At 40.3% G+C, this 22,186-nt stretch overlaps 1 protein-coding gene across 2 annotated transcripts in view; it reads right to left on the bottom strand.

The window, feature by feature from the left end:
* CHIC2 (cysteine rich hydrophobic domain 2) overlaps nucleotides 1–19,466 on the bottom strand; it is a 53,635-nt gene extending 34,169 nt beyond the window's left edge. Inside the window, exon 1 of one of the 2 annotated variants that reach the window (XM_058722600.1) lies at nucleotides 19,028–19,466. In XM_058722600.1, the coding sequence (XP_058578583.1) occupies nucleotides 19,028–19,146 (119 nt within the window). In that variant the 5' untranslated portion in view covers nucleotides 19,147–19,466. Of the gene's footprint in view, nucleotides 1–14,687; nucleotides 15,209–19,027 lie in introns of those variants that run through there. The other variant, XM_058722601.1, reaches the window with a different exon arrangement.
* Nucleotides 19,467–22,186: the final 2,720 nt, after the last annotated feature.

Genomic DNA, 22,186 nt, shown 5'->3' with positions numbered 1-22,186 from the left:
ATGTAAACAAAGAAAAAAATGATTCATTTAAAAATATTTGCACTACCATCTATACCTTAAAAACTAAAAGCATATTATTTTAATAGTTGTTTTTCTAGCTTTGAATGTTACTGGTAGAGATACACAATGGTTGTTAATTTTAACAGGTCTCCTGGCAATAAAAGCAGGAGAGAGGAAAATGTAAGGAAAAGTGGGGAGGGGAAAGTAGAAAGAAAGAGGGAGAGATGACATAAAAAAGTAAGCATTAACAAAGTGCTACCAACAACTGTCTCATTTACCCCTCAATACTTATTGTCAGTCCACCAGATGGAATTAAAGAAAATGCAGACGTGCTATATCAACATCTATCCCTATTACCTAAAAGACCTTTTCCTCAATTACGGTTAAAATACTCACGGCTTCAGAACTGATAAAATATTTAAAATTTTTTCAAAGAATGGCAAATATAACAAGATAAAATATATTAAACTTAGCCTATTTTACAAGTTTACAGATCTCCAAGTCTCCAAGTGCAGTTGGAGAAAAGACAATTCACTCAAATCACAACCACCGACAACCTTCTATGTAATACTTCAAGAAAACAAGGTCCTACAACAGAAGACATACAGTTTTTTTTTTTTTAATTTTAAAAAGCAAGCATGTACAAGGTTGATTTTTACTCTTATGTAATTTGAGGTAATTTTGAAAGTTCATGTAATATACTCAGTAAAGCTTTGGAGAGACAGCAACTTTACACCTAAATCTATTTAGTTCGTTTGTTTGTTTATTTAAGCAATCTCTGCACCTCATGACCTCGACATCAAGGGTTGCACGCTCTTCCAACTAAGCCAGCCAGGTGAGCCCAACACTTAAATCTAAATGAAATCTTCAAATAGGTTTGTTTTGCTCCTATCCCTTCTTCAATTTCACTGTCCCCTCATTCTTACAATTCTTTTTTTGTTTGTTTCGTTTTTCATTCTTACAATTCTATAGCCATAAGTCAGAGTGTGAGCCATTCTAATCTGTTACCCTGCACTGTCATGTTTATCCAATTCAGAATCTCCCTTTCCTGATAGACCACTCCTCTTCCAAACTCCTTTTAATATTTAACTCTGGTACCCCTAACCTGGATACCTTCTTCTATCTTCTCTTTAAAAATTTTTTTTTCATCTTGAGTATAGCCAAAAATCCTGTTGGAATGACACTCTTTCCTAGAAATTCTCAATTATAGCTTATTTCCTCAAAGTCCACCTTTCAGACTCCCCATCTTCCGGGTTCCAGTAATACTTGACTACATTCTCTCCTGTACAGTCCTTACCGTACCTTATTATAATTATGTTTACAGGCCTAACTCCCTACTCTGATAAATAATGAGTTGTTTATAGGTAAGTATGGTTTCTTAATTATACCCCAATGCCTGATAGTCAATAAATACTTGCTGAATAAATTAATTAATTTCCAAAACAAGAGCTGAATCTACATTCCACTAACTCTTTGTTGCAAATTTCCACACCATTTTTCTCTCTTCCTCTGATGCCATGACTTGTTTCTGCCACATTGTTCTAAGTCTCAACCATCATTTTCAGCCTTCCAGGTCACCCCCTTTGTTGGAGGTCCACAAAACTACCCTCAGGTTTGATGATTTACTAGGATGACTCACATGACTCAGTACATAGTTGTACTCAAAGCAAAGGATAAAAAGCAAAATCAGCACAGGGAAAAGGCACATAGGGGAAAGGCACATAGGGCAAAGTCCAGAGGAAACCAGTAACAAGCTTGCAAGAGTCTCTTCTCAGTGAAGACACAAGGATGCGTTTAATTCCTCCAGCAACTAGTTTTGACAACATGTGTACAATACTGTCTACCAGGAAAGTGCACTACAGATTCACTGCCCAAGGCTTTTATCAGGAACTGATAGAATGTACCCTCTGCTTAGCATATACCAGAATTCCAGATTCCCAGAAGGAAAGCAGGTGTTCAGCATAAACCACACTGTTTGTTCAAATAGTTTAGGCTCAGTAAACCATTCTCAAATAGTTTGGGAACACTGGGAACTTTCCAAAAGTTCAAGTTCCCAGACACCAGCCAAGAGCCGACAGTATAGGCAAGTATTTCTAAGGACAGCGATCTCAAGCCTACTATGTTAAATCTTTTCTGTACACCTTCCTACTCTCTAAGGACACACATCCTAACTCTCTACGGATGAAGACTGTTGTCTTTATCCCAATCACATTTACCTATGTCTTCAGTATCTACCATCTGTCTCAACGCAGGCAAGCTTCCCAAAAGCTAAACCATCTGCTCCTGGTTGCATCTCCCCCAGTCTCCTCTGTAATCCGCTCTATTGTTCCCTCTCGTTTGGCTCCTGACACATATCCTACAAACCTGCCTATGTCTACCCAGCCTGAGAATCTGAATCCCTATTTTCTTCTCCCTCAGTGAATGACGGCATCCACCTCTTTTCTTTCCTCATCCAATGTCTTGAAAGAGTCCTTATATTCACTATCTTTATCTCACCTCCCATCCAATATTCAAACTACTACGATCCAGACTTTACATTTCTTTACTGATGAGACCACTCAACAGACTAGTTGAAAACAAGTCTTTTCAGCAAGTCCTCCTCCACAGAGCATGCTTTCTCCCAGCAAAAAGCTTCAGTATTACGTTGGCAAATGTCTCTTTTTCTTTAAGTTTATTTATTTTGAGAGAGCGCGAATGGGGGAGGGGCAGGGGGGTGAGAGAGAATCACAAGCAGGCTCCTCAAAGTCAGCACGGAGCCCAGGGCGGGGCCTAAACTCACAAACTGTGAGATTATGACCGGAGCCAAAATCAAGAGCCAATGCTTAACCAACCGAGCCACCCAGGCATCCCTAGAGTGGGCAATGTCCTATTTGGCACAGGCTACAGCAAATAACTCCTTAGCAATGTCTTTGAGTTCTGCTTTGATTTTTGTTTGTTTGTTTAATTCTAGGCCAACCAAAGCAATACCGTCAGATAAAGTTTTAAGAAAATCATCTTATTTTATTAAGTAAGAAAAGTCGCACTTCATGTTTGTTAATATAACTGCAAAGTATCTTAAATGGTTTTGATGTGACCTAGATCACTTAATTTTGATGTTACCTTAGTTCCAGTTTCAGGGGGTTTTACGTTTGCCAGGAAGTGGGGTCTGTTAGCAATGGAAATGAGTTATATGTTTCAGCTTAACTTGACCACATTATAAATTACTGCTTTTATTATAAATTACTTACTTTTATCCATTATGCTCCTCCAAGTTTAAAGTCTTTAAATATGGCAAAATATAATTTCCTTTATTCTAAATCAAAGGACAATTGGCTCTGGACAGTACTGAAAAGGCCAAATTCCGTCTTCTACAATGCCAATTTGATATGCTTGAAAGAAGAGCAATGGGTAGGAAGCTGAACTGCCTTCAAGCCTAATAACCTAACATTATATTGATCCAAAAAAGCTGCAAGTAACAATAATTTCAAAAGTTATGATTCAGGGTGCGTGACATCTTAATTCAGTTATCTACAAAGACTAATATATGAATACAACAAAAAACTAATTGTCAAGAGGTCTTAAGATAGAAAATACCATGCACTGCTAATGAAACTTTAAGTCATTACAACCAGGGGCACCTGCCTGGCTCCTGTAGAGCATGCAACTCCTGATCGTGGGGTTGTGAGTTTGAGCCCAACACTGGGTATAGAGATTACTTACAAATAAACTCTTTAAAAAAGTAAATAGGGGTGCCTGGGTGGCTGAGTCGGTTAAGCATCCAACTTTGGCTCAGGTTATGATCTCATGGTTCGTGGGTTCGAGCCCCATGTCAGGCTCTGTGTGGACAGATCAGAGCCTGGAGCTTGCTTCAGATTCTGAGTGTGTGGGTCTCTCTCTCTCTCTCTCTCTCTGCCCCTCCCCCCCACACACACTCTTTCTCAAAAATAAAGTAAATAAATAAATAAATAAATAAAATTAATTAATTAATTATAACCATTCTAGAAATCAATTTGGCATTACAAACATTTAAACCTTTGTCCCAGTAATTTCTTTTTCAGTACTCTAACCTAAAATATAATCTGAGGGGTGACTGGGTGGCTCAGTCAGTTGAGCATCTGACTCTTAATTTCGGTTCAGGTCATGATTCCAGGGTAGCGGGATCAAGCTAAGCTAAGCGTGGAGCCTGCTTGGGATTCTCTCTCTCCCCCTCCACTTCTCTCCAGCTCACATGCTTGCTTGCTCTCTCTATAAAAAAAAAGAAAGAAAAATAATCTAATGTGGATAAAATAACAGGCATAAACAAGTTCCCTGAAACTTTATTCACAATAGAGAAAAATAAACATAATAACATTATGGGAATGTTAAGTAACTTTTAGTATCTCAATATAACAGAATATTAGACAACTATTAAAAATGAAGTTTGCGGGGCGCCTGGGTGGCGCAGTCGGTTAAGCGTCCGACTTCAGCCAGGTCACGATCTCACGGTCCGTGAGTTCGAGCCCCGCGTCGGGCTCTGGGCTGATGGCTCAGAGCCTGGAGCCTGCTTCCGATTCTGCGTCTCCCTCTCTCTCTGCCCCTCCCCCGTTCATGCTCTGTCTCTCTCTGTCACAAAAATAAATAAACGCTGAAAAAAAAAAAAATTAAAAAAAAAAAAATGAAGTTTGCAAACAACTAACATAGGAGATACATATACAATACTATCAAGTAAAAAAATACAAAGCTGCACATACACTATGACTTTAATTGTAAAGAAAAAAAACTTACAAAATAACAGAAACCTTCAGAGTACAATTTGTAAGAGTCAAAAACATACACATACCTTTTGACCCAGTAATTCTCCCTCTAGAAATGTATCAGAAGAAAATAATTACAGTTGGCACAAATATGTTAACAAATAATCAAGTTTTCTAGAGCGTTATTTTGGTATGAGAGTTAAACGTTTTATTTGTTGTTTCTTAAAATAAGATCTAATTTTCAGATGTACTATAGTTGCTAAATAAATACTTTAAAAGCGTTTCATAATATACAATACCATTATAATTTTTTTCTATATGAATCTATTTGGTATTAACTAGGTAACTTATCATAAGTAAACATAAAAAAAAACATAAAAAAAGTTTGGGTTCACTAATCAACAGGTTTTCTGAATGCATTTCAACCTTTTCTATAGTTCAAGCCTATATAATATCCAGTCTTGGGGCACCTGGCTGGCTCAGAGAATGCAACCCTTGATCTTAGGGTTGTTAGTTAGAGCCCCATACTGGGTGTAAACATTACTTAAAAATAAAATGTTAAAAAATATATATCCGTGGCACCTGGATGGTTCAGTCAGTTAAGCATCCGACTCTTGATCTCAGCTGAGGTCTTGATCTCAGGGTCTTGAGTTCAAGCCCCATGATGGGCTCTGCGCTGGGCATGGAACCCACTTCAAAAAAAAAAAAAAAAAAAAAAAAAATCCAGTCCTTTTTGCCTCCATTTTTAATTCTTCCATGTTCCTTATATCTTCTCACATTAATGTCTCTTATAATTCACTAATGCACTGTTATTTTGAGTTGAATCATGTTTTGATCTCATGACGAATTTTGTCTTTGAAATACAGAACTGCAAGAATCTGACTGCTTCATCTTGTTTTGTATTTATTTTCCTTGCTTCTCAGTCGCAGTGCTATTTTTGACAGTGAAAGTTCTCAGATACTAGAAATGTCCTACAATTACATTAACGATAATATATCCATCTGAAAAGACACTGTGTAGCTCAAAACCACGTATACTAAAGAGAAGTCTGTTACTCTGAGTGCCTGACCAGGAGTTCCCTATGCTCTGGTGAATTAGACCACAAATGGGCATCTGATATTAGAACCACTAATCCCTGGGCTAGCTAGCAGCATGTGGGATGGAGGCCCAACAAACCCGCCCAACTTAGACAACATTCACTAATTCAGTCTGATCCTCTTTCTCGAGGTGTCTATCTACACAGGAGACAATAGTTGGTAACATGAAGCTTCAACTGAAGCCAAGATACAGTAAAGCCATGAATAAGTAGAAGTGAGGAAGAAGCTGAGGCCAACAGTAAGCAGATACAAGAGAGGGAAAAGCTCTCTGCCAGTTCACACTGCAACAGCACAAGCTCCAACTGAAAGTAAGTCATTGTGATAGACCATTAGACCAGGGAGCACAAGACACATGCTATTGAGAAAAATATCAGAATAACCTCATAGCCAGATTGCACTATATCCAAAAATATTAATATTCCAGTCTCCTTGAAGCCTGGCTGTACAGTGACAAATGCCTCCTGTCTTCCTTAGTGTCCATGCATTCTTACAATAAGTTTCCACTGCCTACAGTCCTCTGATTCTGTTCTCTGAAATCTAATAGAGTCTCATATTTCATACTTTAAGAACCCATAGTGACACTGGCATATTTTCCTAGTGTCAAATGAAAAATGTAGAATACAAAAGACTTTTAAGTATGGTCTCAATTTTTTTCATAAAAATATTTACATATACAGAGAAAATTTTTAAAAGATAAGCCATAAAAATATTAATAGCGGTTAACCATAGGCAATTACCTTATAGGTGATATTTCACTTCTAATATTTTCAAGTTTTCTAAAATTTCTATAATAACATATATTGCTATTTTAAACTAAAAAAGAGATTCCTAGAAAGAAAAATTTAATAAGGACTAGAAACAAATACACCAAAATATTAAATGACCTTGGTCTCTTGCTGATTATAGACAGTTTATTTTCTGCTTCACTGAGAAGTATTACTTTCCAATTTTGAAGTAATCTTTGTTTTTCACTATAATTAGAAAAGAGTAAAAAAAAAACAAAAAACAGAAGGGACGCCTGGATGGCTCAGTCAGTTAAGCGTCCAGCTTCAGCTCAGGACATGATCTCACGGTTCATGAGTTCCAGCCCCACATCGGGCTCTCTGCTGTTAGCACAGAACCCATTTTGGATCCTCTGTCCACCCACCCACCCCTGCTTCTCTCCTGCTCACACTGTCTCTTTCTCAAAAATAATAAAGTAAACATAAAAAAAAAAATCTGTAGCATAATGCTCCATTTAAAATCAATCAATCAATCAATCAATCAATCAAAGGATCACTATGTCAGATGTACTAAGAAGACTGTATAGGTTGAGAGGCAAAGGAAGGAGGGAGGGGGAAAAAATTAAGTGTATAGCAGAAGAGAGACGATGACAACTCACACCAGTAGTGGAGATGATAAAAAATGGTCGAATTTTGAATATGTTTTGAAGACAGAGCCAATGAATGATTTCTTGACAGCCTGGATGCAAGGAAAGAGAAAGAGGGACTTTAAGGATGTATCAAAGATGTTTTTAATCTAAACAAATAGGATGCCAGATCTGCCATCAACTGAGAATAAAAAGACTGCAGTTGAAATTAATTTGGGAAAAAGATTATGAAATCAGTTTTGGCTATTCTGGATCTTGAGACACTCAACCTGTACAAACCTAGACTCACAGAATTTTATTTTCCTATTGATATGACAAGATCTATGAACATATGAACTAGAACTTTCAAACTGAACACATGGGGAGTTATGAGGATGGCAAGTGAAGACAACATTTATTTCCTAATGTTGAACTCGGAGTTCAACGGGAATCAGTTTTTTAGCTATTTTGGAAGATGAAGTCGTAACTATAGAGAAAATTAACAGTTTAATGCATAAAAGCCACACTTTAAATTCATCTGGCTGTCTCGATAGACATCAGAATATCAATGTGGCTCAAGGAGGAAGGGACAGAACTGAAAGTGCAGTGTTTATTTACCCAGAAGATATAGAATCCCTGGTGTTGGGAGACATATACACATGCATCTCAGAACACATCTAAAAATTTTAACTGTGTGACCAAATTCTGAATATCTGCGGTTCATCCAACTCTATAAAAGTACAATCTTTTTTTTTTAAATGTTTATTTATTTTGAGAGAGAGAGAGAGAGTGTGCATGCTGGGGAGGGGAAGAAAGAGGGAGAGAGAATCCCAAGCAGGCTCTATGTTGCCAGTGCAGAGCCCAATGTGAGGCTTGAACTCATGAAGTGCGAGATCATGACCTGAGATGAAATCAAAAGCCAGATGCTTAACCAACTGAGTCACCCAGGCGCCCCCGTGAAAGTACAATTTTACTAATAAACTTGTGAAATCAAAGACTTATTTAAATCATTTATTAATTCACTCATCACTATATAGTTCCATAATATTCTAGCATTAGAATTTTACTAATTTTCAATTATTAAGATTATATTTTCAAGTATTTATAGATGTTTACATATGTTGTTAAACAATGGCAGTTATGTAATATATATTGATTAAACTTAATGGTATTGACTTCTGATGATATAGGAATTCAATTAATCTAACTCAACTATCTAATTTATACATACGTTAGAATATTCTTCACGCTTACGTAAATTGTATGAGCAACACAATAATGATAAATTATGGGGGCACCTGGGTGGCTCAGTGTGTTAAGCATCTGGCTCTTGATTCCAGCTCAGGTCATGATCTCATGGTTAGTGAGACTGAGCCCCCTGTAGGGCTCTGCACCGACAGCACAGAGCCTGCTTAGGATTCTCTCTCTCCATCTCTCTCTGCCCCTCCCCCACTCTTGCACAAGCATGCTCGCTCTCTCTCTCTCTCTCAAAATAAACATTTCAAAAATAATGATAAATTATGTTCACTTAAGAATATGTGGTTGAACTGGATTATAGTATAAACTACCAAAAGTATCAATTTCAAGTGACATTTACAATTGAATAGTTTAGAAAGAGCAGAAAAAGAAAATTAGTATACAGGAATTCCTTTACTAGACTTAACCAAGGACTCCACTGTAACTACAACACAAATTCAAAGAGAAAAAAAAAAGGAGCTCTTGCAGGAAGCATACACACACACACACACACACACACACACACACACACTAAAAAACAACAACAACAGGGGTAGCTTACCCCAAAGTCCAGCCAACTCTAACCTAAATAAGTTTAGGTTTACTTAGATGGTAGGACCCTACGTAAATGAGAGGCTGGAGAAGAGCTTAAGGAGAAATCGAATCATCAGCCCAGGCCTTTGTGAGAAAATTTCATCCACTGTGTACTCAATTTCACTTTAAGTGTCAAGACTTTAAAAGCACAGTCTTTTCTTCCAATCTAATAGATCATTGTCAAACACCACACGTCTTGTCGTCGAAGGGTAAGACCTGACAAAGTTCCTCGCTTCCAAATCTATGATCTTGTGGGAAAGCCCCTCTCCACTTCCAACACAGGCTGTCCTCTTGGCACGTGAGCTGCCCTGTGGCAGCAGAACAGGAAATGCAGGTATGTCATCAAGACAGTCGCGTCTACAGTCAGGGAAGCCACAGTTCTCCGACCTCACTCTTTACAAAGCAAAACAAAAAACACAAAGCAAAACAGAAAATGAGATGGGAACGAGACAGCCAAAGCAGTTACTGCTATTTTTTCCGGCTCTCACAGGAAAGTTGCGAAATTTGATGACCTCTAGACAGAACCGTAACACCTCCTTTATCAAAAGACTATCACCACCATCGTATCTCATCTACACCATTCAAAAGCCTTCTGAATTCGGTTTCAGTCTAATCCCTCTACCATCCTTTCCTGCCCCTACGGACCTCACCGACCTCATTTCAAGGCACTGTCCCCTTAAACTCCCTACATTCACCGCAGTTCACAAGTAGCTTTTCAGCATCTCAGGCCAGCCAGACTTATTTTACTGTTCTCCACACCCGGGATGCTCTTCACAGAACTCTTTCGCCCTTCCTAAATGTTACTCCTCAGGGAGCTTCTCCCTAACCACGTTATTTTCAGTCACAGCACTCTACCGGGCTCCTTCACAGCAATGTGCTCCGACACAATTTGTCTCTTAACTGTAAGCTCCAGGAGGACACAGGAACTATGTGTTTTATTCATAACTATGTACCTAGAGTCTCACATAACACCTTAACACAAAATCTGATAAATGTTTGTTAAACTACTTATCAGGAAACTTTAGTAAGGCAGCTGAGAATGGGGGCGCCTGGGTGGCTCAGTTGGTTGAGCGTCTGACTTTGGCTCAAGTGACGATCTCACTTTCCATGGGTTCGAGCCCTGCGTTGGGCTCTGTGCTGACACTCAGAGCCTGGAACCCGTGTCAGATTCCGTGTCTCCCTCTCTCTCTGCCCCTCCCTGGCTCACGCTCTGTCTCTCTCTCTCTCACACACTCTCTCAATAATAAATAAACATTAAAAAAAAAAAAAAAAAGACAGCTGAAAATGAAGGATTAAGCAAAAAATTCTCTGATTAAACAAATATCTTAAAACTCAAGGATCTAAATCCAGCACCCAGAACCAACTACTCTTACTTTATTCATAGTTCTAATAATGTTGGTTGTCTCATTCTCAACCTACAGTTCATCCATTAGATAAAGAAGGTATATAGAAAAGAAAAGCCCACACATGTGAAATTTAAAATAAAGTGCCACTTAGAGAAGATCCTCAGGATGCCTCAATGGCTCAGTCGGTTAAGCATCCGACTTCGGCTCAGGTCAGATCTTGTGGCTCCTAAGTTCGAGCCCAGCCTTGGGCTCTGTGCTGACAGCTCAGAGCCTGGAGCCCCCTTCAGATTCTACCTCTCCCTCTCTCTCTGCCCCTCCCCCACTCACACTCTCTTTCTCTCTCTCTCTCTCTCTCAAAAACAAATAAACATTTAAAAACATTTTTAAAGGGGCGCCTGGGTGGCGCAGTCGGTTAAGCATCCGACTTCAGCCAGGTCACGATCTCGCGGTCCGTGAGTTCGAGCCCCGCGTCAGGCTCTGGGCTGATGGCTCGGAGCCTGGAGCCTGTTTCCGATTCTGTGTCTCCCTCTTTCTCTGCCCCTCCCCCGTTCATGCTCTGTCTCTCTCTGTCCCAAAAATAAATAAAAAACGTTGAAAAAAAAAAAAATTAAAAAAAAAAAAAAAAAAAAACATTTTTAAAAAAGAGAAGATTCTCAAACTCCAAAATAACTCAAGAACCCCTAAGACTATGACTGTGTACCAATCTGATAATATCTGCTTTTGATTAAATGTTTCCTCAACACAATGAGATAATTCCGATTTATGGTCAGGATCTTGTTTTACTTTTATTTTTTTAATTTCTTTCATATTTATTTATTTTTTTTTGAGAGAGAGACAGAGTGCGAGCAGGGGAGGGGCAGAGAGAGAGGGAGACACAGAATCCAAAGCAGGCTCCAGGCTGAGCTGTCAGCACAGAGCCCGATGCAGGGCTCAAACTCATGAGCCTTCGAACCATGAGATCATGACCTGAGCCGAAGTCGGCCACTTAACCGACTGAGCCACCAGGATCTTGTTTTAAAGTAGGAAAGCATATGTTACCTTTTATATGGATTTCCAGGAAAACGGTAAATATTAGCCAAAAATGTGCACAAAAGCATAAATATCAAAATATGCAATAAGTAATAATTTGCTGTATTTCTACTGTGGGCACATGACATTAGATAAATTATTTCTGACTCTCACACCTAATCTCTGAGGCAGACCTTACTTATCCCTTTTGCAGATGAGGAAACTAAAGTTCAAAAATGTTAACGGTTACAGTTAGGTTACAGTTAGGAAGTATCTAAGAATTAAAACTAATCTGCTTAACATCAAAGACCATACTCTTTCCACATATCATCAATTGCTTCTAGATGTGTCTGATATGAGAATTACCTAAGCTCTTACTAAAAATAAAAATTCCCAGGGACACCTGGGTGACTCAGTTGGTTAAGTGCCCAACTCTTGATTTCGGCTCAGGTTGTGATGTCACAGTTTGTGGGGTTGAGCCCCGAATCAGGCTCCACGCTGACAGCACAGAGCCTACTTAGAATGGATTCTCTCCCGTCTCTCTGCCCCTCCCCAGCTTGTGTGCAATCTCTCTCTCAAAATAAATAAATAAACGTTAAAAAGAAAATAAAAATTCCTAGACTCTTCTCCTTAAAGATTCCGACTGGTGGAGAACCTAAAATGTGTATTTTTCAAAATGCTCTTGGGTGCCTGGGTGGCTCAGTCAGTTTAGCGTCCGACTCTTGGTTTCGGCTCAGGTCATGATCTCACGGTCTGTGAGTTCAAATCCTCCATCAGGCTCTGTGCTGGCAGCCTACATGGAGCCCGCTTGGGATTCTCTCTCTCTCTCCCTCTCTCTACCCCTCCCCCCACCCCCAAATGAATTAATAAACCTTAAAATAAAAAATAAAATAAAATACTCTCAGTGATTCTGATAATCAGGCAAGTTGAAGAAATCCTGCATTGGGCAGGGGCACCTGGGTGGCTCAGTCAGTTAAGCGTTAGACTTTAGCTCAAGTCATGATCTCCCAGTCTGTGAGTTCGAGCCCCGTGTCAGGCTCTGTGCTGACAGCTCTGAGCCTGGAGCCTGCTTTGGATTTTGTGTCTCCCTCTCTCTCTGCCGATCCCCCACTTGAACTATGTTTCTCTCTCTCTCTCAAATAAAAAAAAAAAAAACAAGAAGGAAATCTGCATTGGGCCTAAGCTAGACTACATGAATGGTGAAAGTCTGGCTTAAGATTTGATTTTATAAATGGATTCTGAAACAAATTATGAAAAGTCACAAAAAAAATGTTAAACAGAAGATACTAAAGTAAGGATACTTAAAAGCATCTGTTGCTAAATGTTAGGGGCGCCTGGGTGGCGCAGTCGGTTAAGCGTCCGACTTCAGCCAGGTCACCATCTCGCGGTCCGTGAGTTCGAGCCCCGCGTCAGGCTCTGGGCTGATGGCTCGGAGCCTGGAGCCTGTTTCCGATTCTGTGTCTCCCTCTCTCTCTGCCCCTCCCCCATTCATGCTCTGTCTCTCTCTGTCCCAAAAATAAATAAAAAACGTTGAAAAAAAAAAAAAAAGTCTAAACGTTATATTTAAAGCCTAATTTTATTGAGAATAAAATCTTAAGTAGCTTTATAGCTTAGAAAGCTAAACCAGGCATAGATACTACAGGGAGTAAAAGATCCTGGGCCTTTAACCTATTCCTAATAAGGACTATAAACTCAGGGCGCCTGGATGGCTCATTCGGTTGAGCACCCAACTCTTGATTTCATCTCAGGTCATGATCCTAGGGTTGTGGGATCGAGCTTCGTATTAGGTTCCATGCTGAGCATGAAGCCTGCTTAACATTTTCTCTCCCTCTGCCCCTCTCCCCCACTCCCACACTCTCACGATGGCACTCTCTAAAATAAATAAATAAATAAATAAATAAATAAATAAATAAATAAATAAATAAAGGAAGAGTTTAGGAGTAGCTCTCAAAGTAAAAATATTACTCTTTAGAGAAATATTATTAGTCAAGGTAATGTTATCTAGAATAGTATTTAAGTAATTATAATTTCATAGAACTAATTTTCACCATTTAGTCCCTGTACTGCACTTAGCTAGTCACATAAAATTTTAAGCACTAGTCAATTTCACATCTGTTAATAGGCAGAAATCCAACACTAAACTGTTTACACTGAAACACCATGTAAATTTCAAATTCGAATACAGTAAAATTTTGAAACTTAGCTTACGGCCATAATCCTCATTTCTTCAAGAAAGTTTACCCACTGAGAAGTTTTGGTAGCTGATCCAATTAAAGTGTTTAGCATTCTTTTTCTTTGTGTTAGTTACCAAAGATATGTTCAACTCTATATTCTAAATCAAACTAATTTCCTTTGAAATAATGAGTAAGAAAAATCTGAGGAAAAAATATCTTACCTTAATTTTACAATTTCCTTATAATTATCAATTAAAAAAAAAAAGGAAGCCAGTTATCATTTGAATATGATTTTATAAGAGTTCTATTGTAAAACACTGTTTGCCTTCATCAGGAGGTTCAGGAAAGAAAACAGTTACTCCTTTGGCAATTCTGACAAGATCCAAAGATGTATGCAATTATCTCATTTATTTAGCAAACATTTTAGGACCCATAAAATTCCAGACACTAGATTAAATACTGGAGAAATACAAACTAATAACCACAATTCCTGACTTCAAACAACTTCACAGCCCTATGGAGAAAGATCAATAATGTCTTAAAAAAAAAAATCTCAGAACAAAAGTTTAATCCTTAAAAATGGAATACACCTGGGGCACCTGAGTGGCTCAGTCGGTTAAGCATCCGACTTTGGCTCAGGTCATATCTCGCGGTTTGTGGGTTCGAGCCCCATGTCAGGCTCTGTGCTAACAGCTCAGAGCCTGGAGCGTTTCGGATTCTGTGTCTCCTCCTCTCTATGCCCCGCCCCTGCTCATGTTCTATCTCTCTCTGTCTCTCAATATTAAATAAACGTTAAAAAATATTTTTAATAAATAAAATAAAATAAAATAAAATAAAATAAAATAAAATAAAAATGGAATACACCTTACATATCATGCTGGGTGGGGGAGAGAAGGTGAAAGCTATGAAGTTAAAAAACTTGTTTAACTGAAGTGATTCTATTTTTTGGGAAAATCACGTTCAGATCTCCTGTTGCTAACTACAGCATCTGGTATCAGTCTTGGAATACTGATACATTTCAAGATAGACCATTTTTTATTAACTCTACCATTTGAAAGGTCAACGTGTTCTTGTGATGTCTCCTATGCAAAGATTTTATTGCACCCCAAAGTAGTTTCCAAGTTTTTTCATTTCAAGCCCCATTCTAAATCTTTCAATTTTCCACAGCATACCTGACATGAAGACAAGCAAAGAGAGTGAGTTCCACAGCCATTGGTAAAAACTGGTACTGAAGAATGAGGAATTATTTGTGGAGATGGTAGGAAGATTATACCTCAGAAGAGAGTACATGAAGATACAATAATTTAGTGAAATTAAAAGAGAGTAACATTATTAGAAACAAACCTTAGCAAAATAACTTGCCTCTTTGACAGGACTTAAGTTAGAAGTCAAAGATTATATATGCCCTAGGAAAGCCCCAAGTGTGATTCTGATATGGGAGGGCATTAAATGAGCCAGAAGCAAATAATGTCGGTTATAATGATAGATCAGCTAGAAAATACTGGTCTAAAAACTATTTTTAAATTCTAAGTTTTAGATTAAATCCTTTAACACTGTCATCATTGTGAAAAATCAAAGTCTTCAACAATGATCACTATATTTTGGCAAATCTACTGAAGAGTAAAAAACTTTATAATTTAAGAATATTAACCAATCTCGCCTATACCCCCTAATGAGATAATCACTTTCCCCTCATTTTCATTACATAATAAAATAACTCTCTCTCTCTCTCACACACACACACACACACACACACACACACACACAGGAAATCTACTTTTAATTGAAGTGTGAACTCAAGTCTTAAATTCCATGCACATAAATGTTATGCAATAATAGGAACTTATTTCCCTCTTCCTTCAAATACCACCTTTCCTCAAAATATGCTTCTGTATAAGATTTCTCCCTGTTGGAGCTGCCACTCTGTTCCATATTGTTACATGCAAATCTAGCAATGAAGAAAATTATTAAACTTATCCAGAAGAATGTCAAAAAAGAATACTGATCATGATGGAAGTACAAAGTATAAGTCTGATTTGCAATCGATATAAAAATATTTGTGTTAAAAAACACATTAAAACAGACTTTGTTTAGACAAATTGTTTTACATCCTTATATCCCAAAAATCTGATTATACAATTATACCCCCAAAATAACCACGACCTGCCTATGTAGGGGAAAATGGAAGGTATCTTTACTTTTTCACATCACTATAATGACATGCCAGATCATGTCACATGAGAATATAGTAATTTCTAAAATAAAGTAAGAGTAATACTGTAAAATGATTATTATGGTAGGGAGGAAAAAAGAGTGGAAATATTCAGATATAAAGGTCTACTCAAAAGTGAAATCTATGAAAAACAAATATGGATGAATCGATATGTTTTGAGATTGATCAGGATTACAGACGATTCAGGTGGCACTATCATTTACTTCTAAACCTGTAAGAGAAGACTGCTCTGAAGAGCTCCTTAGTTTAAAAAAAAACAGGTAGGGTGGGAGCAGCAGCAGCTTTACTACAACTGTTTTAACAACTCTTATTTATATTTAAAGGTAAGAAAAACTGAACATGCTCAACAGTTATAGTAACCCATAAGAACCAATTTCAGGGGTGCCTGGGTAGCTCAGTCGGGTAAGCGTCCAACTTTGGTCAGGTCACGATCTCACAGCTTGTGGGTTCAAGCCCTGCATGGGGCTCTGTGCTGACAGCTCAGAGCCTGGAGCCTGCTTTAGATTCTCTTTCTCCATCTTTCTCTGCCCCTTTTCAGCTCGTGCTTGCTCTCTCTCGCTCTCTCTCTCTCAAAAATAAATAAACTTTAAAAAAATTTTTTTAAAAAAGAGCCAATTTCAAAAACCTTATAGGCACTAAGTGGGCTACCCACGGGCATAGTATGCCAGTGAATTATATATGACAGAGTCATGTAAAAAGTTTTGTATTACTATTACTATACTTATCTATGTCGTTACAAAACAAGTTTAGGTTTTCAATGAAGATTCTCACTAATTTTCATGCAAATACTTCACACAGTAATTTAACCTCATATACATTGTTTAGAAATGGAAAAATAGGACTAAAGTCAATCACTGTTAGGTTTGAAAATGGCAGTTCAGATTTGTTAGTACTGTGCTTTACACTCATGTTTCTCAAAGTGGAACACTTTTAAATACAGAGGGTAACTAATGAAGGTTAATATTTATTGGGCACAGTATCACACAATGTGATGACTTCCTGGCGTATACTGTCTCATTTAATCCTTAATAACCTTAAAAATTAAGGACTATAACGATCCCCATCATAACTGAAGAGGCATAAATAATTTACCCAAGTGGCAGAGAGTAGATTTGAACCCAGAGCCTAGAACCAAGGTAATGGGGAAAAGAGGGAAAGTGACTGAGAGAGATCACAGAAACATGAACTCCAGTGCAGAAAGGCATACTGCTTACTGGGGGCATGGAGTCCCTCCTCATACTCTGGATGAGAGGTTTTCAACTCTGCCTGTACATTAGAATCACCTGTAGGACTTTCTAAACCAACATCCAGGCCTGGGACCTCACTCAGATACTAGGCCTTCAACTGGCCTGGCCCTGGGGAAAACGCAGCTTTTCTTGTTGTTGTTCTTTTGTTTGTTTAATTTCCGCAGGTAATTTTAATGGGCAGTGAGATTGAAAACCACTAATAATCATTTCCCACCCCATTAACCTCTCTGAGTAGCCAACTACAATCAAATTTACTAATCACCTATTTAGTTCTGAGCACTTTATTATATTTTCTATTTACCCAACAAAGTGCTTAAGTTTTTCTTTTCCTTAAACAGAGGAAACATTATAACTCAAGCAGCGCCTTTTTAAATAGCAAAAAATTGCCTGCTTTTCTTTAACAAGAGGAATTTAGGGGGGGAAAGGCAGGGAGATAGCATCAAAGAGTTTGAAAAAAAAAAATCCCTTCTTTATGCACACATACACTCATTAGGTTTAAAACAATGTAAAAAGAAAATAAATAAATAAATAAATAAATAAATAAATGTATGTAAAAAGGTCCTGAGTGTCAAACTAAAAAATTAAATGGCAGGCTATGAGACTAAAAAAGTTCTGTAATACATGTTAAAGAAAGATTTAGTATCCATGAAACTTCTTAATTCTGCTGGAGATGACAGTTAAAATACTAAGTAACTGTTATTGTGGTGATAAATCCCATTGTCTTCCCATGGCACTGTGACAATGATTATGCAGTGTTTTTACCCTATTAAGTCACCTGAATATAGACTAACAGGTGCTAAAGAAATCAAAGCATTACATAAGCATATCCAAACAACAATATGGCTGGTCATATCACGTAGTGAGAAATACAAGGATTTTGCTGAAAATCTTCTATAAGGAGTCTTACCTTTTCACTAAAAGTTATTCATTGCACATCCCACTCACCCCACACCAAAAACGCAACTAAAACTGTTCCAGACAGTCTCGGATCTGCTGGCCCTTTTATTTTACTAGAAGGGTGTAGTGTGGAGACTTCTGACAAGCATACAAGTTTGATCTAGGATTTGAACAAGAGATCTAAAATGAAGAATATAAATACTTCAAGTTGTACACAACTCTGGACTTCTCAGACAAACATTACAAAACTTCCTGCTTCCGGACAGCTCATTATTTGGTTCAAGTCTTCACATTCCTTTATTAGTCATGACCTTTTTACAAAGCTCTCATTCCTTATTGTTTGAATAACATCGGACTTTTAAATGTTGCAAATCAGACTTACAGGAAGGAACCCTTATCAAATGAAGAAGCCATCCCAGAGTTCATGCCCAAAGGAGGCTCTGATTACAGAGAGAACTCAGTAACCCCAGCAGTGTGTCCAGCACGTAGATTTCTTTTTAAAAACTGGTAGTAAACATATATCGTTCTGCAGATCTTAAATATAGGTTCATCCACACATTTTTATCATATACAATTACAGGAACCTGCATTTCCGTTGAAATTGACTCTGCAAGAAACTGGGAAGACCTGTGAGTATGTGTGAAAGGCACAGACACCACGGTGAACCACTCATTACCAATTGTCACTGGGGTCTCACATGGCCCAGATCTGGCCTCTGAGCCATATGTCACTAGGCTCAAAGGCACAGATGAGAGGAGAGAACCACAGGGTAACTGGAAGAGAAAACAAGGGGGAGGAACCTCATAAATACGTGTACTTCCACCCCGAAGCTGAAGAGATGGCCCAAAGGGCAGACTCAAGAAAAACCTTCGCTCCTGGGATCCGTCACATCGCCCAGGCCTGTAGGGCCTGCTAAAGGGGGCGTGTGGGGGAGGAAGGGCAGTGTCTGTCCCCACTCCGGAGATCGAAACAAACGAAATTAAAGCAAGTTCTCACTTCCTGGTCTCCTACTCTTCCCGAAGGCCCCGACACAAGACGGACACCGGGGAAAGAGGGCTCCCGAGGAGTAAAGGGGGGGGCGCCCACCCCAGCCCTGCACCTTCCCGTCCTCGCCCTCCCCTCCTCCGGGCCTTACACGGTGACGTGACCGGAGCCGCGGACCACCACTGGGTCCGGCGAGTATTTGAGCAGCTGCTCCTCCAGGGCCCGCTCCTCGTCCTCCTCCTCCTCATAGATCTCGTCGAAATCCGCCATCCTGAGCCTCCGAGGCCCCCTGCCCAAAGGGGCCTGACTCCAGGGGCCGGGGCCGCGGCCGGGAAACGGGCAGGCGAGGCGGCGGAGGCTGAGGGGAGTCGCTGCCTCGGGCTCAGAGGCCGCGGAGTTAGCTCTTCGCTGCCTCGGCTCCGGCTACAGAGGAGATGGGGTCCCGGCCGTCGCCGCCGCCGCCGCCGCCGCCATTACCATCAGCAATAACAACAACACAATGTCAACATCCGCCCAAGGGCCGACACCTCCACCAGTACCGCCGCTGCCGCCGCCGCCGCAGCAGCAGCAACTCAGGCAACCACAGCAACAGCCAGAGCCACCCGCAGCGGGAGCAGCCGGCTACGGCATCGCGAGACTTCCCGGGAGTGCGGTCGGGCGCGTGGGCGCGTGGGCGCGCGGGTGCGCGCGAACGTGTGGCCTCGCGCGCTCCCAGGGCGCCTTCCTTCCTTCCTCCGCTCCCACCCGCCGCCGACGCTTCGGCAGCGCGCCCCCGCCGGGGCGATCCCGCCCTCCAGCAAGTGAGTCCTGCAAAGGGCGGCTCCGAGGGCCCGGGGCGTTGATCCCGCCTGGAGGAATGGAGCCAGGGGTGTCTGTCCAATGGAGCACTTAATCACCCAAAGTAACCTCTACCCAAAACTACTAAAAACAAAAACCCTGGTTGGAATACAAAATTTATAGTGCGTGTTTGCCAGTTTATCTAATAGCTGAATCTCGCTTTTTGTCAGTGTTTTTAGTCTTGATGGAAGCCAGAGTCTGTACTTTCCCAATTTGAGGAGCCCAACAGAAACATTGCAAATGTTTTTGTCCACTTTGATAAAAGAATTTTCAAAACATGTCCAAACTGAAACATCATGTCCCATCATCCCCTTAAATACAGGCCAATGATGCTATTTTTTTCTTACAAGAGAACTCACTGTAGTCATGACATGAAGCAAAAAAATTGCCACATTCTCTGGATTCCAGTTTGAAAGATGCAGTTTTCCTGCCCCAACTCCCTCATCACAACCATAACCTGTTTTCTTCCCTTAAGACCTTACGGAATCCCTTTCCCTTCCTTACAGCCCCTTCTAGAATGGAAAGGGTAGAGGAGGGAGAAGAGGGGAGGGGAGGAAGAGTTTAATGGATTCTGCTTACCTGCCTAGACCACTAATGAAGGCCTAAGGGTCACTCTGGGTGCTTAGTTTCATAGTCAAGAACCTGTCCGCCCATATAAAAAGTTCAGGGGCAGCAGTGGACTCCTGAGGGAGTCCTAGATAATGAGTATATACCACAAAGACAGGAGAGAACAGTCATACTGGATCCAGGGCTGGTGTCAGACTATTCTGCAAGTACAGTGTTCACATTCTGACATTTCCCTTTAGATGGGTCATTGTTGAACTTGAGAAAAATGCAAAGGAGGGCAATAAGGACGGCAAGAAATACCAAACATTTTCTTACTGGAAATGGTTGAAGGAAATGAGCATAGGTAGCCAAGAAAAGATAAAGGAAAACCGCAGTAGTTGTATCAGACTTGCTGTATATCTCCCCAGAGGACATTTATTCATTTACTAATTCAACAAATATATACTGAGCTCTATGTGTCAGGCACTGTGCGTGTGTGTGTGTGTGTGTGTGTGTGTGTGAATGAAATACAGTCCCTGCCTTCTAGTAGTTTATTTATCACTAACGTAAGCAATTATAATTGTGTCAAGTGCTCCCAGAGGAGTATACAGAGGGTACTAATGAAGCACACAGAAGGCAGCTTAGTTTGGTGGTTAGCGGTAGGCTGTGAAGCGTGACTGCCTGCCTTTGAATCTCAGCTCTGTCACTTACTATGTGACCCTGAACAGGTCACTTAACCTCTCTGTTCCTCATGTGTCAAATAAGAATAGTACCCACCCCCCACCCCCACACTGGCCTCCTCCGCAGATGCATGAAATGCCTAGAAGAAGGTCTGGCACACAGCAAATAAGGGCTGTCTAAGGCCCCATCCCACTAATCAGCTCTATGAGGATCAGCACAATTGCTCGCATTATGTAATGCTTTACTGTTTATAAAGCACATACATATCATTTAATATTCCCCCAAGACTCCTATGAGGTAACCAAGGAGGATGTAATTTAGTCCTTCATCTCGGAGACGCTATGTGACTTTCTCATCGCCGAATGGCTATTTAATAGTCAAACTCACGGCTTCAACCTCAGTGCACTGGGTAGGCCAAGCTCCTGAGTCTCCTTCTTAGCAGGAACCAAGAGGCCAGTGGCTGCCCTCCGTTGAAGGAGCCGCTGCAAATGGGAGGGTGAAAAAAGGGAACAAGAGGAAGGAAGGTCAGCGTGTTCTAAGCGTGGCCCACACCCAGCGTGCCGTGACTGAGAATTCACCTTTCTGTGGAAACAGTGGCCGAGATAAGGGGCTGGGGCCCCAAAGTATCTAAACCATCACATAGCTGGAAACTTCCCAAGGGCAAAGGAAGTCACCCACAGCAACTCACAGCTCAGCCACAGCTCCTGCTTCAGAAAAGGAGCTGGATAAATGTTCTCTGAATGGACACATATTGCTACTAATGCTAGTTCCAGAACAGCACGAGTTAACTAGGCTTCTGAGGACTGTGTGAATGTCACCCTTTATCTTAACACTGGTTCTGTGTGGGAGAAATGTTCTTAGTCTAAGATCTATTCAACAGAGAGATCTTTGTATCTCCCACTGCCTCAGTGTAAGGTGGGGGGCTGTTTTATTTTTGTTCTTCCTATTTTGCTCTTCTTTTTCCTGCTCTGAAAAAAACCTGTCAGAGCTAGCAAAGGGGTGTGGGACCTGGGAACGAGGCGGAGAGGATGAGAGAAGATGAGTCCAAAGTTTCCCTAATGATCGATGACATCACAATCCCAAACTCCACCCCCAACCTTCCAGGGCCCAGTTTCCTGTCAAACTTCTTCCCCAGTTTCTCCCCGGGAACAAACTCCCCTTCTCAATATCTTTTCCCTCAGTGTTCAGTGTTCTCCAGGTCTCTACTGTACAGGCTCCTCTCCATTTGGCTCCCCTTTACATTCCT

The sequence above is a fragment of the Neofelis nebulosa genome, chromosome 3 (genome assembly GCF_028018385.1).
Source record: "Neofelis nebulosa isolate mNeoNeb1 chromosome 3, mNeoNeb1.pri, whole genome shotgun sequence".
NCBI lineage: Eukaryota > Metazoa > Chordata > Mammalia > Carnivora > Felidae > Neofelis > Neofelis nebulosa.
This window is presented reverse-complemented; position numbering and strand designations above follow the sequence as displayed.